We start from the raw sequence: 17,179 nt of genomic DNA on the forward strand, positions 1-17,179 counted from the left end.
GAATGACTCCATCGGCGTCTAAGCTGGGGTTCCCACTAAAGACATATGCACCATGGCTACTCCTCATAACAGGGGCCCAACAAATGTGCATTATACATCAAAGTGAGATACATGCTGAGAGGCGAGCATTGAGTGTATACTAACAGAACTCTTGTAAGTCAAATCAGTGCTGTATAACTTGGCTTTCAGCTTTAATATTATAAATATTTTCCTAAAAAAAGAAAGAAAGAAAAAAGAAAGCAATGCATTTTTGTAGAGGTGGCGGGGTTGATGCCACCTCCATTTCATAAAACGATAGCGTATAAGATGTAAAACTTCAAGGTTTCCACTCACCCTCACTAATTAATTGATTTTAATTTTTAAAAAACGTGAGGTCCCCAATTGTAAGGTTTGCATTTCGTTTTTAACCTTTCAAAACTGTAAGGTATTCAGCTCCATCAATTAGCCTGTTTAATTCATTGTAATCACTTTGTCAAGACCACCTCCCACCAGTTTTCATGACCGCCCAAAGTGTGAATCCGTTTCTCTGTCGAAGTCCTGATGTAGCTTTTCGAAGGTCTGCTCGCACGTGCGAGGAATGCGGGCAGCGTGGCCTACGCATGTTTGGAGCTGCGAGATCAGGTTTATTACTTCTTACAGATGACTTTACTTCACCAAATTGTATTTAGAACCCTAATCATGATATGTGTTCTGCATGCATGCATACATACATACATAAATGCCTGCACATACATGTAGAATACATACATATGAATACCGCCTGCATGCATGCATACCACCTGCATGCTTGCATATGTACACACACACATATACATCACGTGCATGACTCATGCATGTAGCTATGTTTGCATATGCGTTTTCCCTTTGGGAATGTTATCTAGGTATTGTTTTCCCCACAATGTGATCTTTTGTGAATAGTCACAGTTGCAGCCTCAATCATATCTTTGCCATCTTACCTGTCTTGTTAAACGCGTCTGTATCTCGAAGCTGTCATGCTCAGAGAGTTTTCTTCCGGAGCACGACAAGCCATGCTGTGCTTGTTGGAGCACCATGTGAAGAGAGACCCCTGACCAAGAAGGCTCCTGAAAATGTGAAAGTAATGGACCACAGTCCAGATTGCACGACGTCAAGGGACATTATTCACTCCCTTCTAGAGCGGTGCAACAAAACGAAAGACCCGACAACATCGAGACAGCTGCATTTTTTGATGATTAGCAGTGGACTAGAATCCATTTCCTTTTACGGAGACTACCTTATCCGCTCCTTTGCATCATGCAGCTGTTTGCCAGAAGCATGCCAAGTGTTTTTGAAGATCTTGAAGCCTAGTGCTTACACATGGAATGCCATCATTTCAGCACATGCTGAGCTTTCTGAAGGTGAAAAGGCTCTTGTATTGTACTATGAAATGCAGCAGGAGGGTGTTAAAGCAGACCGAGTCACATTTCTGTGCATCTTGAAAGTGTGTGGGAGCATTGGAGCATTAGTGCAGGGCAAACTGATTCACATGACAGTTCTTGAAGACGGATTCGATTTGGATGTGGTTATTGGTAGTACACTTATTCACATGTACGGCAGATGTGCTAGCTTCGAAGAGGCTCGCAAAGTGTTTAATAATTTGCCAAACCCAAATGTGGTTTCATGGGGTGCTTTGATTGCAGGGTATGCCCAATATGGGGATGGTCTGCAGGCTCTTCAACTTTTTGAGAATATGCAACAGCAGGGTTTAGAACCAGAGAGAGCCACCTTTCTCTGTGCCCTGAAAGCCTGTGGCACTATAGGAGCCATAATCCAAGGGCAACTAATCCATGACCAAATAATCAGAAACGGACTTCAGATGGATGTGGTAATTGCAAGCACTCTTGTTGATATGTATGGCAAGTGTGGGAGATTATTAGAGTCGTGCAAGCTTTTTAGATACTTGCCGAACCGAGATGCAGTGTCATGGGCTGCATTAATAGCGGGGTATGCTCAACATGGTCATGCATTTTCTGCTTTTCAACTCCTTGAAAAAATGCAACAAGAGGACATCATGCCTGACAAAGTCATGTTTCTGAGCATTTTGAGGGCATGTTCTGATATAGCTGGGGGGGGACAGCACAGGCTCATGCACGATCGCATTATTAGAGCAGGTTTTGAGTCAAATATGGAAGTTGCTAACAGCCTTGTGGACATGTATGCTAAGTGTGGTAGTCTCGAGGAGGCACATAAGATATTTAATGAAGTAGAGAATCGAAACGTTATTTCTTGCAGTGCAATGATCTCTGGATACGTGCAGGAAGGGCATGGCTTTCCTGCCTTTGCGATTTTTGAAGAAATGCAGGACGAGGGCATAAAGCCAGACAAAGTGATACTTTTGGGTCTCCTCCAAGCATGTGGTACCGTAGGAGCCATACACAAGGGCAGGCTGATACATATGAACTTAATCGACATTGGACTTGATGCAGATGTGGCCCTTGGGAACACACTTGTGGACATGTATGCCAAGTGTGGGAGCCTAGAAGAGGCTCACAAAGTGTTTGACATGCTACAGAATCGAGATATGGTTTCATGGCGCGCAATTATTTCTGGGTATGCCCAGCAAGGCAACTGCATGCTAGCAGAAGTTTTTGTCAAAGACATGCAACATCAAGGTTTAAGGCCAGATGATGCGATATATATGAGCATTTTGGCTGGCTGTAGTTATGCTGGCCTACTCAAGGAAGGCCGCTTTTACTTTAAGTCTATGAGGCAAAACCATGGTATTCTACCAACTATTGAGCACTATAACTGCATGGTTGACCTTCTTGGGCGGGTAGGGCACTTGATTGAGGCTGAAGATCTGCTCCAAACAATGCCCGTCGTACCAAATCTAATTGGTTGGTCTACTCTGCTAAGTGGGTGTAAAACACATGGCAACACAGAGCTAGGGAGACGTTGTTTTAGTGAACTTTTTCAGTTGGACTCTAGAGATGCTTCTTGCTATATGATCATGTCCAGCATTTACTCCAGCACTCAGATGTGGGAAGTGGCCAACAAATTACAGAAATGTAGAAAATACAAAGGAGCATGGAAGAAACCTGGGGAGGCTTGGGTTGAAGTCGGTACCAAAATTCATGAATTTTTGGTAGGAGGCAGTCAAGGTCATGCACAAGATAATGTTATTCTTGCCAAGTCAAACAGGATTGGCTTGCTCATGAAAGAGCATGGTCATGTGCCAGAAGTGGATACTGTATATGAGTTGACGTTGAGTGAGCAGCAGGAAGAGGTTTCTAACAAGCAAAGTGAAGCAGGTACGACCAACGGCTTGCTCCATGATCACATCTTCTGTGTTGCCCCTGTCAAACTTGAAGAATTAGTCACAACATGTGCTGCTCCACCTCAAGTTTGAGAAACTGCTGTCTAGGGATGACAAAAATTTACCAACAGTTGATTTGGCCCTGACCAAAACACTTCCTGACAATCCCAATAATGCTGGCATGTATGTGGCTACACCATGAACGTCCTGGATGGATAATTTAAAACCTTTCAACAAGCCACATCATAGGAGCTCAACCATTTTTGGGTTAGGCTGGGCTACTTGTTAGAGCATGGTAGAGGCGTTCGATCATGTGGACTTTCATCTGAACTTCTGATGCAGGCTACAACATGCACAAGGCACAGCTAGTAAGTGGGCGTGTTGAGGTTTCATGAAGGCAACAAATTATTTCCATAAAGGGGGTTTAATTTGTTGCCATGAGACTGTAGATCTGTCCTATCATTATACAGATTCAAAGCTGGGACTAAAGAGTTTTTTACTGGTGAAGAAATCACACAAAAAAGAGGGGAGAAAAAAAATTGGAGACTGAAGAAAAAAATGTTGTTTTTATACACAAAAAATGCACAGGGCAGAGTGTAGATAGCAATTTGCAGAAGTCACACCTGGAAGAGAGGGTGAAGAAGGGCTTTTAGGCAAGCTTTCAGCAACATTGGGTGTGCTTTTTTTGTTAAAAAGGAGCTATTCCTGCGTCTTCTGGGAGGATCATGAGCTGTTACTCAGTGCAATAGATTTGGTGGGCTGTATAGATCCAACATCAGAAGCCAGTCAATTGATTGCCATAACAACACTCTTGTATGAATGCTCAAAGGAATTACACCCTACTATGATATGTTTGCCTTTACATCTTTGATAGTTGTAATAACATGATGCCCCATGAAACCCTTAATTATGATGCCTCATGTGATTAATTGAATCCTTCAGAAATAACAATTGAACATGTAAACTGCAATAACATAGCTGTTGATTGAAGAAAACCAAGTCTTTTCACCTCTTAACTAACTGAACCCGTGTAACAATAATCCATGTTTTTCATTTAGTAGCTAGGATTTTGTTGCATATAATTTCCTCTTATGAAATTTTAATACCTTTGAGGCTATGAAATGTTTAGGTCACTTGACTCCAATGCCCCAACATTTACTAGCATCATCAAGCTAGATCTTTTAAAAAACAGCTCACCTAATGATTTTGGATGCTTGAACATTGCCTTTCCTCATGATGTGTGTATCATGCCAATCCTTCAAGGATGAATGATTAATGGTTAACCGGTTGAATATAACCTTCATAGTTAATATCCATACCAATCGTCTGGTGGTAAATATCTTGCCACATCATTACAAATCCTTTGTTACTTGCAATCATCAACATTAGTATTCTTGTTGAAGTTGTGAAATTCTAAACTAGGCTTTACTACATAATTCACTTCACAATCCTTGATTATACTGGAATTGTTTCAAGCACACCAATTGTATTGTGTGATGTAAGAATGGTTTATTTGCAAAGGTTGCCATGTTCTTTAGGCCATTAATTAATACCACCTTGAGTTTGTTGTATGATCCTTGATTATAATGGAATTGATTCAAGCACACTAGCTATATTGTGTGATGCAAGAATGGTTTATTTGCAAAGGTTGCCATGTTCTTTAGGCCATTAATTAATACCATATTGAGTTTGTTGTATGTTTACCATCTTCATAATCCTTGATTATAATGGATTGTTTCAAGCACACTAGCTGTATTGTGTGATGTAGGAATGGTTTATTTGCAAAGGTTGCCATGTTCTTCAGGCCATTGATTAATACCATCTTGAGTTTGTTGTATTATGATCCATGTCAAAAGAAAATTTTAGCTAGAACAGCATTTCCTTAATGCTCCATCCTTGTGTGTTACCATGGGTGATGGTGGATGTGCTCTAATTTGTAAGCCCCCGTATGTAAGAAGTAGTCGTTGTGGTAAGCTGGCACTTTGTCAATTAGTATGCATGCTTGTGCAAGCTATGTGATCGCATTAGTGTGACTGATGGACAGCAAACCGATGTAACAAATCGATGATGCACTATTTTTGAGTTGCGAGGCCCATTTCAGGGTCCATATGGTCTCAAATGGATGTGGGAGTTGCGGTAAGTCTTTATGGGACTTTGTTGTAGTTTAATATGGTCCCAATTAGATGATCAGGTTGGTTGGTCATTTTGCACCAAGCTGTGGGTTGGCCAATGTGGCCAACCTACATCCATGCCGACCCTAGGCACTATATATAGACTAGTTTAGTAGTCTTTAGTCATCATCGAGTTCATTTTGTTCAAGCACTCTTATAAGCAAGACATCCTCTGTGCATAGTCTGTCTAGATCACCTTACTCGGAGCACACGAGTGGGTGAAAAACCATCAACTTGTAATCAAAGTTTGCAAGTAATAATATTGTTTACTCTCCACTTTTTTCTACAATTCAGTGCTTTGTATTGTGAAAATCCTACTTTTACTATTGTGTTTCCGCTATTATGTTTTGTTACATGGTATCAAAGCTTAGGCTCTAGGCAAAGCTTTTGTTGGCAATTTACTATTTGAAGGCACATTTGAAAAGATGGCCCAACTTGTGAATAATGCAACCACTTATGCCGTGTGGATGGCCTTATTAGGCAGTGAGAGTGGCATAGAGGGATGAGTGTCGGTTTTGAAGGTCATGTCTCTACAAAACCTGCCAACACATATTGCAAGAGGCCAATCTCTATCTCCTTCTTCCCTACTAGAAGGCTACTAAGCCTTTTTGCACCTTTATAGCTGAAACCCTTGCATTTTGTTATTTGGTCACTAGTCTCACCACCATCATGACCTTCATTTTTGGTACCTTCTAGAGGCACAATAGGTGTCTAATCACCCACATCACCAGCCTCAATAGTAACTTCTATTGTCCACCACGAGGAAGCCTCCTCTTCACTTGTGCCACCAATTGTAGCCCCAAGCATAATTGATAAACTCGTGAACCTATAAGATCATTCATGGTTACAATTATAAGGCATGCCTCTAATCCATAAGCATGCTTATATTACCTACTCATTTTCCATGCTTCCCTTTTGGCATCTTGTACTTTAAGTACACACAATTGATTTAAGCCAACTTCACGTCTTGCACCAAAAAAGAAAATGCATTACCTATTCTATTCCATAACGCGTTTATATACATTAACAAGCGCCACTAAAAGTACACATAAGAATTGAGAATATGTCTAGTACCAATATGCTTAGCATTATCGATACCATCAATATGGCCAGTACCAGTATATGATATCATCAATATGGCTAGTACCAATATATGATACCATCAATATGACCAATAGCATTATTAATACCATCAATATGACGAATAGCATATAAGCTATTAAAATGGAGTTCGATAATGCACCAACTCTTTATCAATCACATCCATCCCCATAGGAGAACCAAGGTGCGTGGAAGACTTGACCCTTGTTGATGACTTGGCAACCCCATATACATAAATCCAAGCTCACTGGCAACATAATCAAATCCTTATGGAAGCCACACTACATATTGGGATTATAAAAACATTAAACTATGAAATATTGAAGCAAGCATTGATTGGGAAATCCTTATTAAATTCATATTTTATTAAATATTTCTTAGAAGATATGGAATTTAATTTACAATTATCTCGTACACATACTAATGTAACTATATTTACAAGTCCCACCAAAATTTATATAACAACTTAATACATGCCAATGTAGGTCCCATCTTTGTAAATATTGCCACCTAACCCTATCCAAGCTAATTTCTTAAATACCCTCTTATAAAAAAACCTTATAGCCAATGTTAACTCTACTTTTATTATAGATCAAGCTATAAAAGCCCTTTTACACACCTTGTCCAATATAAATAGAAAGTATACAAATTAATATATGTATGGCCATTGGGCACCTAACCCAAGACACTTTCTTGAATGCCCTCTTGACTGTTCGGGCAGCCCCTTACCTCCCTCCCCCCTTTTGTTTCTTTTTTTGGTAGAATGATGGCATCCTTTTTTGAGGGTTTTGTTCTAGGGGACAAGATTGGAGTGGATCCAAGCATTATAATTGAGGTATGAGCTTCTCTATTGGATCCAACTAGAATGTTTTTTCTTCTTAAAATACGTCAAGAACAATTCATCTTTGAGGAGCTTAGACTCTAGCACTTGGTATAGAGCAAGCTACTTCTTTTATGATCATGGATGATTACACTAGGAAGTCATTGATAATGCCACTAGAACATAAGAATGATGCATTTGAATAATTTTAGTCTTTTTGGGATAGTTAGGGAAAGCAAGCCTATATTGAAGATAACAATATTTATAAAGATTAAGAGCAACTCTAAGGGACAATTCAAGTGAGCACAATTCAAGAATTTGATGTACTTGAGGAAGAAATCATCCTTGGTGGCATTTGGATAGGTAAATATGGTACTCAATTTACCAATCCATTCAAGTTAAACACCCCAACCCCAACCCAATATGGTACTCAATTTACCAATCCATGGAAGTTAAACACCCCAACCCCTAAGGAAACTTTCATTTAAATGCTCTTATGAAAAGTGGAGCCCTTGAATGAAGTAAAACTCCTAGTATACTTGGCCATATTTGTAAGGCATCATGCAAGCCTTGGGGATTGTGAGAATGTGAAGCTACAAGTTGCATTCCATTCCATTTGGCTCCATGGTCCAATCATTTGGTCTGTGAGAAAGGTAACTAAACCCCTAAGTAAATGTACACACTAGGATTGAAAAATGTCACGCCTAACCACAACACACACACCCCAAAATAAAAGAACAGATGACCATAGTAAAAATCAAATTTGCATAATTTCATAAATTTCAATACAAATTTATTGTAGGCCTGCTTCTCTTCTTCCTTTCTCGCTTCTTGCTCTCGATCGTGTGGACAGATTCCTGCTCCTCTTCGTCCTTCCTCACCTATATCGCTATACCTCGTGGTCCTCCTCTCTTGCCTTATCCATTTGATATTATGGTGCAACTCTTATAAAAGCTCAATAAGAGTTTAACAAAAGCTCTACTAGAGGAGCATGCAATGGTTTGATGGTTACCTGCTCCTCTGGTTCCTTCCTCGTCTTCCACTGGGCCTCATGGTCCCCACCAGTAGTGTAACTCTTATAGAAGCTCAATAAGAGTTTTATAAAAGCTTAACTACGAAAAATAACACTTATAAAATCTCAACAAGAGATTATAAATGCTCAACTATTTTGTGGCCTTATCGATTAAGTCTATAAGAGTCTTATAATAGTTCATCATGTAAACCACCATGTTTAGAGTTCATCAATTTGATTTATTTAGGTTTCTTATATTTAAGCAAGAGCAAGTGAGTAGACCACCATGTTTGACTAGTTCACCATTAGCATAGTACAACCTTTGGTTAGAAAGTTACCATAAGAATAGATGACAAAAAGTTATATCCACAAGTTTAGTGTTGAAAATAACTCCATCTATTGAAAGTATTCTAACTCAAATTTAAAAAGCAAGGGTTATTTAAAAGCTAAACAAAGTTTGGATCAATCTAAACATAAGATATCTCTTAGATATGCAACCTTTACGAAAGTAGCCCTTCATTCTAGTTGACAAAACTCTTAATAATGCTCAATAAGAGTTTTAGTTGATAAGAGTTTTATAAGTTATGCCATAAAATAAGGGAGCCCTTATTGAGATCGTGCACCATCAATTCAAGATTTGCACAACTTGGCCGCCATCCTTGGACCTTTAAAAAAATGTTGATAAAAAAATGATGAAAGGGAAAATCTCTTTATGATAGAATATTTAGTGTTATAAATGCTCCCCATCCACCTAGGGTCATCAACTAAAAGCCACTACAAACTAAATATTAAGTTTAATGATGAAAGGGAGTGACAAAGTTGAGGAAAAATCTCATCATGATAGCGTATTTTGTGCTGTAATTTCTCCACGTCCACCTTAGGTTGTCAACTAAAAGCCACTATAAACTTCTTCTACAATCTCAGCCTCTGCATCCACACTTATTCTGCAATCTCAACCTCTACATCCACATTACTCATTCTACTTATGGATACTGAAGCTACAATTAAATGGGAGTTATATGCTGATAAGTTGTATATCGAGTTGTTCCATTTAGGGATGGGAAGGTTATTGTTAGTATGGCATTTCTACAAAAGCTTCTTCCTAGTACCCATAATATCATTTCATTGTTGATTGGCTGACATTGAAGGTAGTAATATGTGCATAGAGCCTTCCTCATATTGGGATATTGATGGAGCAAAGCATTTTGTACTAGAGTCTTCATTGACAATGAGGTATGTAAAGGTACATGAGCAAATACAAGGCTACAATAGTTCACTTGAAGATAAAGTAGGGCCATCTTGTGTTATTCATGACGTTTCATCAAAGGAGCTAGAGATGGAACTCCCCGGTGTGTCAATGTTGACATGCAATCAGCCCAAGGACCTCATTCAACTTTTATTGAGATCTTGATGAGCCAGAGATAGAAATTGCTCATGTCAATGTTGACACACAATCAGCCCAAGGACCTTATTCAACTCTCATTGATCTTGAAGAAAAGGTAAGGCTATGATGGATCACGAGTACTAAGGCCAACGTATTAAAGTCAAGAATTGCAGTCATACAAAGGTAATACAGGTTGCAGAGATTCCAAGGGAATATAATGGGAATGTGATATTTGAATTCCATCCTAAATTTGACAAAGTCAAGGGGCATGGACAGCATGGACCAAAAATTCGATGGCCACCTTTGGACAAAGCCTATGACCACTAGCATGTCTATCCAATGCACTATTAGGCTGCACTATTGTATTGGTTCTTTAGAGTGCCATAGAAACACTTTCCCATTCTATCTCAATCACAAGAAATTCAATAGAACTTGCTTCAAGGGCTATCTCCAAAGAAATATTTCTCTTGGAAGAGGAGAAAACCAATAACGTCACATGCCGTTTTTGCCAGCGAGTTACATATTGCATTGATACTTGTAACTATGTGTGGTGTACTATGTAATGCCCTTTGATACCACTATGACCAGTCTCATGGTCCATTATGGTGATCATAAGCATGTGGTTTAACTAGGGACATCCAAGGCAATGATTGAGAAAAAATTGGTGGGCAGATGTTATCAAGATAGAGAGGAATACTTGGCCTGGGAAGGTTTAGATGTCTATATTGCAAAGGAGCTAATGTCCATAGTCCTTGAAGATGATTGTATTATGTGTTATCACACACACACACACACACACACACACACACACACACACTTTGTTTAATTTTTTCTTCTCTATGTATAGGTTCAAAAGGATCGTTGCCCAAGAAAAGAAGTCATGAATGCCAGTGGGAGAAGGGTTTGATAGCATTTTATTGTTGAAAAGAAGATCAACCTATCCATTTTTTCATGCAAGTCGCTCTAGGTCAAGGGTTACTTGACGAAAGATGTTTCATATTCAAGATGTCTACCAAGGGTCTTGCATATCAGGTGTGGATTTAGTCAATCAAATGAGGCATGGAGGGAAAGGAGATTTGTGCAGTTCGTGCGTGCAGTCTGACCATACACACCGAGTAGTCAATTGGAATACCATGGCATGTCATGTGTATGATCCCAGGTAACATGTATGCTCGATGTTTTAATTAAACTTTTTGTTGAACTGTGTGCTTACCTACTAGTTTGGCTAACGACAGCATGCAAGAGTTACTCACAATTGCAACATGTGAAATGAAGGAAGAGGACACAAAAATTCAAGTATTCTTCTAGGAAATGTTGAATGCAACAATGCACCAATGTGGCCATCCTACAGTTTTCCATAGGATTATTGGCAGATGAGGCTAGGGCCAATTGGAAGGCTGTTAGAATAGTTTTCAATGGTGGTCCACAGAAGGTGATGGTAGATAGAGAATGTAGATGTTTGTTCCATTGGGAGAAAAGCCTTCACCAACACACCTGAAAATTTATGAAGCTTAAAATGAGAGGTGAACATTTATCACTATGTGAGCAATGGTGCTTGAGTAGAACAAAGGATGAGGCTTCCAATCAATCCAAGACCATTAGACAGTGGTGGCGATAAGGTAATGTGGCCGACAACAACATCCCATTGATGGATATTTAGTTGAGTTGGTGGGAGGTAAGGGTTGCACATTGGGGAAACCTTATGATTATGGTGAGCATACATCAGATAAACATTTCTCACATGCTTGTAGATATGTAATGTGGTTTTGAATGTCAAATTTTTTTAGCAGGTAGAGAGGAGCCCCTTGGAGAAAGCATGTACTCCAAGATAAATTTGGTTGAGAGCATACATGGAAGCTAGATTACAAGTGATACAAAAGCAAGATCAATCTCTATAATGCTTACATCTCAATATGGCAAATGCCTTGCTTCAAAGCGCAAAACAATGTGCTTACATACTAGGTAGGCATGTTTGCGGGCGGCCCTAGCCTAGAGACCTTGATTGAATGAGGTTCATCAACAATAAGTAGACCACCTCCCCCACAAATAGCACAAACCATCCATGGTGTCGTAGAGGTAGTAGCTAGGGTCTCTCCATGGAGATAGAGAAATAGTGCATCAAAAGAAATAGAGATCAATAGGTGTGGTGGAAAATAGCTCACACATCGAGGGTATATTATGGAAAATGAGATAGAAAGAAAAAGTTTAGACCATGGAAAATTGATTTCCAGCCACCATAAAGTGAATATACTCCAACGAGATGGTGTTGGTAATCCCCCAATTCATCCATAGCTTCTAGTAGGAGGTGATGTTAAAGAAGAAAGAGTACATAAGACATTTTGGGCCATCAGGAGGACACTTGTCAACTCAAAATTGAAGTGCTTTAGTTTGCTAGATGGACTCCTCAAGTGTAATCAATACCTTCAAAGCTCTAGAAAAGGTGTGCCACCACCTTGCTTTTATTCAAAGCACAAACACCCTAACAAAGGAGGTCCAAAGGAGAAAATGAAGGTACAAATGATGTGGTTCTGTAATGATGATGTTACACATACATGGCACATAGATCCCGGCATCATGTATACTCCTAAAAAGGTTTCCCATGTTTGGAAGGTGGAGGAAGGCACTAGGCTTACAACCATGAAATCAAGGGCATGCTTGTTTTATACTACATGTAGCTATCCCTCCAACTCTCATGGGGGATTCGGCAACACCACAAGAAGGGGGGGGATTTCTTGTAAGCTCTTTGCATTCACCTTCACAACTAAACATGCAACATAAACCCTCAAGTTTTAGAAGGGATCATAGCTCTTTATGGTGAACAAGATGGCATCCTTTTATATCAAAGGATGCTAAAAAGAAATTACAAAACGCTCAAGGAATGGGGTCTATTATCTTGGAAGAAATTACAGTGCAGTCCTCTAAACATGTTATATTCCATGTTGCAACAACAGGCTCTAAGAAGGAGGGGACTATTTATGAGGTGATGGATTGGAGATGATCTGGTCAAACATGTGTTTCTATGAGTAAATATTAATATACAAGATGAAGTAGGCACTCTTGCACATGGTTAATTATATATGAAGTAGAAGAGGATGTGAAATGTACACGTAAATGCATTGGGTAAGGATTACATACACGATGGATTGGAGATAATCCGGTCCAACATGTGTTTCACAAGTAAATAAAAGATAGTAAATGCAAAGATTCATGTGAAGTAATATACAAGATGAAGTAGGTACTCTTTCAAATGGTTAATTATATATGAAGTAGAAGAGGGATGTGAAATGTTCACGTAAGTGCATGGATGACATATGTAGTCATACAGGTTTTGACATTGAGAGATAGACTTAGGGAATCATGTGGACTTAATATGCCATAAAGCTAGCTTGTATAAGGGGGAGAGAATTCTTACCTATATATTATGGATCAAACAATTTAATGATGTGGTCTATTCTAGGAGAATAATGATTTGTTGATAATTGGAATGATTATATATGCATGATCCTCATCTTATGAACATAAAAAAGATATAAGGAATAATAATGTATGCAATGATTGAGGAATATGATACTAAAGTTATGTATCTTGTTATCTTAGATTAAATTTCATAAGGATTGATTCCTTTACATTTGCTCATAACAATTTTTGGTACCATATTACATGGGGGTATGGAGCAAGGCATCCTTAAGGTATGATTAAAAATGAATTCAATAAAAGGAATTATTTCATGTTATAAGGATAGTGTATATGGATGTATGAACTTAGGATAACAAGGCCAATCAGCTTTAGAATAATAAGGACATTTTGGGAGCTCAATTTTAAGGGCTATACTTAAAAAGCTATAGAGGCCTATGTCAATGATATTCCCTTGTGACTTAGGCTAGTTTTCTCTAAGAGAAATATCAGACCTAATTTTAGTAAATTCTTATAAAAGTAGACTAGGATATATTACATGGGGGTATGGAGGCAAGGCATTCTTAAGGTATGATTAAAAATTAATTCAATAAAAGGAATGATTTCATGTTATAAGGACAGTGTATATAGATGTATGAAGTTAGGATAACAAGACCAATTAGCTTTAGAATAATGACGACATTTTGGGAGCTCAATTTTAAGGGCTATACTTAAAACCTATAGAGGTCTATGTCAATGATATTCCCTTATGACTTAGGCTAGTTTTATCTAAGAGAAATATTAAATGTTATTAAATTCTTATAAAAGTAGACTAGGCTATAAGTCCATAATTAGAGAATTTTAACACTAGGTTCTTTGTAAATAACCTGGGAGCAAAGGAGTTAATTGTATCAACTTCTAATCGTAGGAACTACAGAGATAAGCTTCATATTGAAAACATAAGGGTAGAGTTACTAATGTTGAGATTGGGCATTTAGAGAGAGGAAGAAAAAGAAACTAACCTAGAGAAAAACACTACTCCTAGTAGATTAACACTCTAGCAAACCCTAGATCAATAGAGTATTATCTTCTTAAGAATGTGTATTGGTTAAGAAAATCTTATGGAATTTTAGAGAAGATGAATTGTAACTACTCTTATGTGCAAAGGGAACTACAGCAACCCTAGAAATTTAACTAAGCATAAATCTGAAAGATAATAAATCTACTAGAACTTCATGTGGAGAAGATTGAGACCCAGGTATCTAAAGGTTAAAACCTAAGTTAGGAAATTATTATATCCCTTCCTTAGTAGTTGAGGCTAAAAAAAACAAGAGTGTGTTATTTGAATGGTGTTGAATCCACTTAACCTTAGGAAATTATGAGTTCTATGATTAAAGTTCTCAACATAAGGTAGGACTTTGTGAGCTGTTATGTGATATTTAGGTAGTCTAGACTCTTATGTTTTATGGGAATAAGACGACCAAGAGTTTAGTAATTCTTGACAAATGTTGTGGACCTAAACTTGGATCAAGTGTCTCGTATTAAGTATTACCTTAAGTTTACCTAAACGAGTTAGGAATTGATGGTATCTGAGGCTAGAGCCTGTATTGAGAGAAGGACATGGCTTTGGCAAGATCTTAAGTGCTCTTTTATGTTTTATTACTGATAAAGAAACATACAATTTATGTTATTAAGCTAAATCTTGTAAACAAGGAATCATATACTAAGGAACTCAAATGGCTAAGAGAGTATGCCGATATATTTACTAGGACTTGATTGAAATGGCTTGTTGGATGTCAATTCTCCACCTTCATATTGTATTATCAAGGCATTAGCATCAGGTAGCTCATGTTTATATGGCCCCCATTATAAGGACTAGCCATGGTTAATCAACCTGAGCACTTGGTATCCCCATGTTCACATGAGAAGGTGGCCTATGAGGCCATATGGTTTAGAGACAATTCAACACATTGCCAAATAGACTACATGCTATACTAGACACGTTATCTTATAACAGTTCTCACATGGAGTAGGTAGACTACTCTTGGACACCTTGTCCAGACATTGCGAGGCTCGGACGGGGCCCAAGATGAGCACTTGGTATCCCCATATTCACATGGGAAGGTGGCCTATGAGGCCATATGGTTTAGAGACAATTCAACACATTGCCAAATAGACTACATGCTATACTAGACACGTTATCTTATAACAGTTCTCACATGGAGTAGGTAGACTACTCTTGGACACCTTGTCCAGACATTGCGAGGCTCGGACAGGGCCCAAGATGAGCTCGGATGGCCATGGGAGGTGGCAAAATGCTATGTAGCTTCTAGAACATCTCTATGGCCGTTTACACCGACTATGATTGTGGACTTACAAGGTCATGTGAAGGCTATCGCCCCATGTGTATAGGCCTATATAGACTAGCCCCATCTCCACACAGCTCATTAGTCATCACTATAAGTTTACTCCCTAGTTTCTACTGGCATACAACCTCTATCTCGTAGTTCCAAATCAGCCACATTAAGGCTCCCTTTACATGAGCACAAGGGTGTGGGGATTTACCATCTATTATATCACTTGAGTAATATAATATTCTTCTCTATCGATGTTATTGTGTGCAATTTGAGTTTTAAAGTTTTATGATGTGCAAGAGCCTACTTCTTGTGAGTGAGTCGCTACATTCAAGATAGCGATAGTGTCTACCCTATATATATAACCGCAATGCAATCCAATAGAGGGAGGGACATCAATGCCTTAGGATCCCATATGTCTATAGTGCTATCACTACAAGGGACCTTATCGCGCGGGTAGTAGATCGTCCCAACAAGAAGGCTATGGCAGTAGTCGCATCGACCAACCCACAACCGCTACGTACCACTCTGCACAAGTCGGGGTATTGACCACATTTACAAGGATTTTTCCATTTAGGACATCTGTGTTCCAAGTCCATTCTAAGAGCATAAACCAAGTACAAGCCTTAACTTTCTAAGTGTAAGTAGGGATGGGTTGTTACAAACGGTTCCTCTTAATGTTGTGATAAAATGTAGAATAGGAGGAGAGTTGCCACTCACAAAGCCAAATAGGCTTCAGATTCCCATACTCAAAGGGCACAAAAATTAGCCTGAGTCCTACCAGCCACACGACTGACAAAGTTCTGGAACATGTTAGAGTTACCCCTAAGACGAGAAGACAAATGTCCAAGAAGATAGGACAAGGGGAAGACTGTGTGACAATTCAAGAGGGATCACGCAAGGATACAATTTCTTCATTTGTAGGGGTTGCCACCCATTGAAGGGTAGGGGATTGTGGTGTGACACGAGGTAGGAGCTTAGGAGCGTTTTCATGGATGACCTTTATGATATTTCTAAATGTAGAGGAAGGTACTTGAAAAATACAAATTGTACAGAATATACCTTAAACCACTTAAATGCCAATTTTGTGTGAGGCATGAAGTAATATTAGGCCACATTGTTTCTGAACATGGCATCTCTACTAATGACATCAAGCTTCCACCACCCACTAACTTTAAGGGTGTCCATCATTTCATGGGACATCTCGGATATTATAAAAGATTTATAATCTTGTATGCCAACATAGCAAGACCCTTGTACAAACTACTTGTCCTCTTTGAGTGGATAGATGAGTGTCACATTCACATTTGTGCACGTATGTTCACATCTGAGCATGCATGTTGTCATCTATACACGCATATTTTATTCGTGCACGTACGTTCACATCCGAGCATGCATGTTTTCATCTATATACGCATATTTTATTCATGCACGCACGTTCTTATTTGCACACGCACCTTTCCATGTCTTTTCTTTGTACGCATGTTCAGAGAAACAAACGTATGTACGTTGCCTTGTTTATGCACGCTCCTAAAAATGGTATGCGAATGTACATACCCACCTATGTACGTATATTCCCTTGTAAAAACTATATAAAGAGGGGGTCCTCCTCTCATTTTCCACTCCAACTAGCCAAACTCTTGCCAAATTTATCCACCTATGTACGTTCA

The 17,179-nt window shown here is 38.9% G+C and overlaps 1 protein-coding gene across 4 annotated transcripts; it reads left to right on the forward strand.

Annotated features, from left to right (window-relative positions):
- The first annotated feature begins 379 nt into the window (after positions 1 to 379).
- On the forward strand, positions 380 to 4,232 carry LOC147623312 (pentatricopeptide repeat-containing protein At5g27110-like). Of its 4 annotated transcripts, none has more exons than XM_086821427.1 (2): positions 380 to 621; positions 988 to 4,232. In XM_086821427.1, the coding sequence occupies exons 1-2, from the start codon at positions 578 to 580 to the stop codon at positions 3,365 to 3,367; spliced, it is 2,424 nt and encodes an 807-aa protein (XP_086677553.1). In that variant the 5' UTR covers positions 380 to 577; the 3' UTR covers positions 3,368 to 4,232. The 4 variants fall into 4 exon arrangements, with proteins under 4 accessions (XP_086677553.1, XP_086677552.1, XP_086677555.1 ...); XM_086821426.1 differs by having other exon boundaries at positions 441 to 621; positions 919 to 4,232; XM_086821429.1 differs by having other exon boundaries at positions 441 to 621; positions 1,279 to 4,232.
- The last annotated feature ends 12,947 nt before the right edge of the window (positions 4,233 to 17,179 follow it).

Source organism: Cibotium barometz, chromosome 27, assembly GCF_041138505.1.
Source record: "Cibotium barometz isolate CiBa-2024 chromosome 27, ASM4113850v1, whole genome shotgun sequence".
NCBI classification, from domain to species: domain Eukaryota; kingdom Viridiplantae; phylum Streptophyta; class Polypodiopsida; order Cyatheales; family Cibotiaceae; genus Cibotium; species Cibotium barometz.

Bases quoted from the DNA above. Each gene is read 5' to 3' on its own strand.
- LOC147623312 (XM_086821426.1), top strand. From the start codon at position 578: ATGCGGGCAGCGTGGCCTACGCATGTTTGGAGCTGCGAGATCAG. The intron at 622-918 runs GTTTATTACTTC...TTTTGTGAATAG, and splicing joins GTTTGGAGCTGCGAGATCAG to TCACAGTTGCAGCCTCAATC.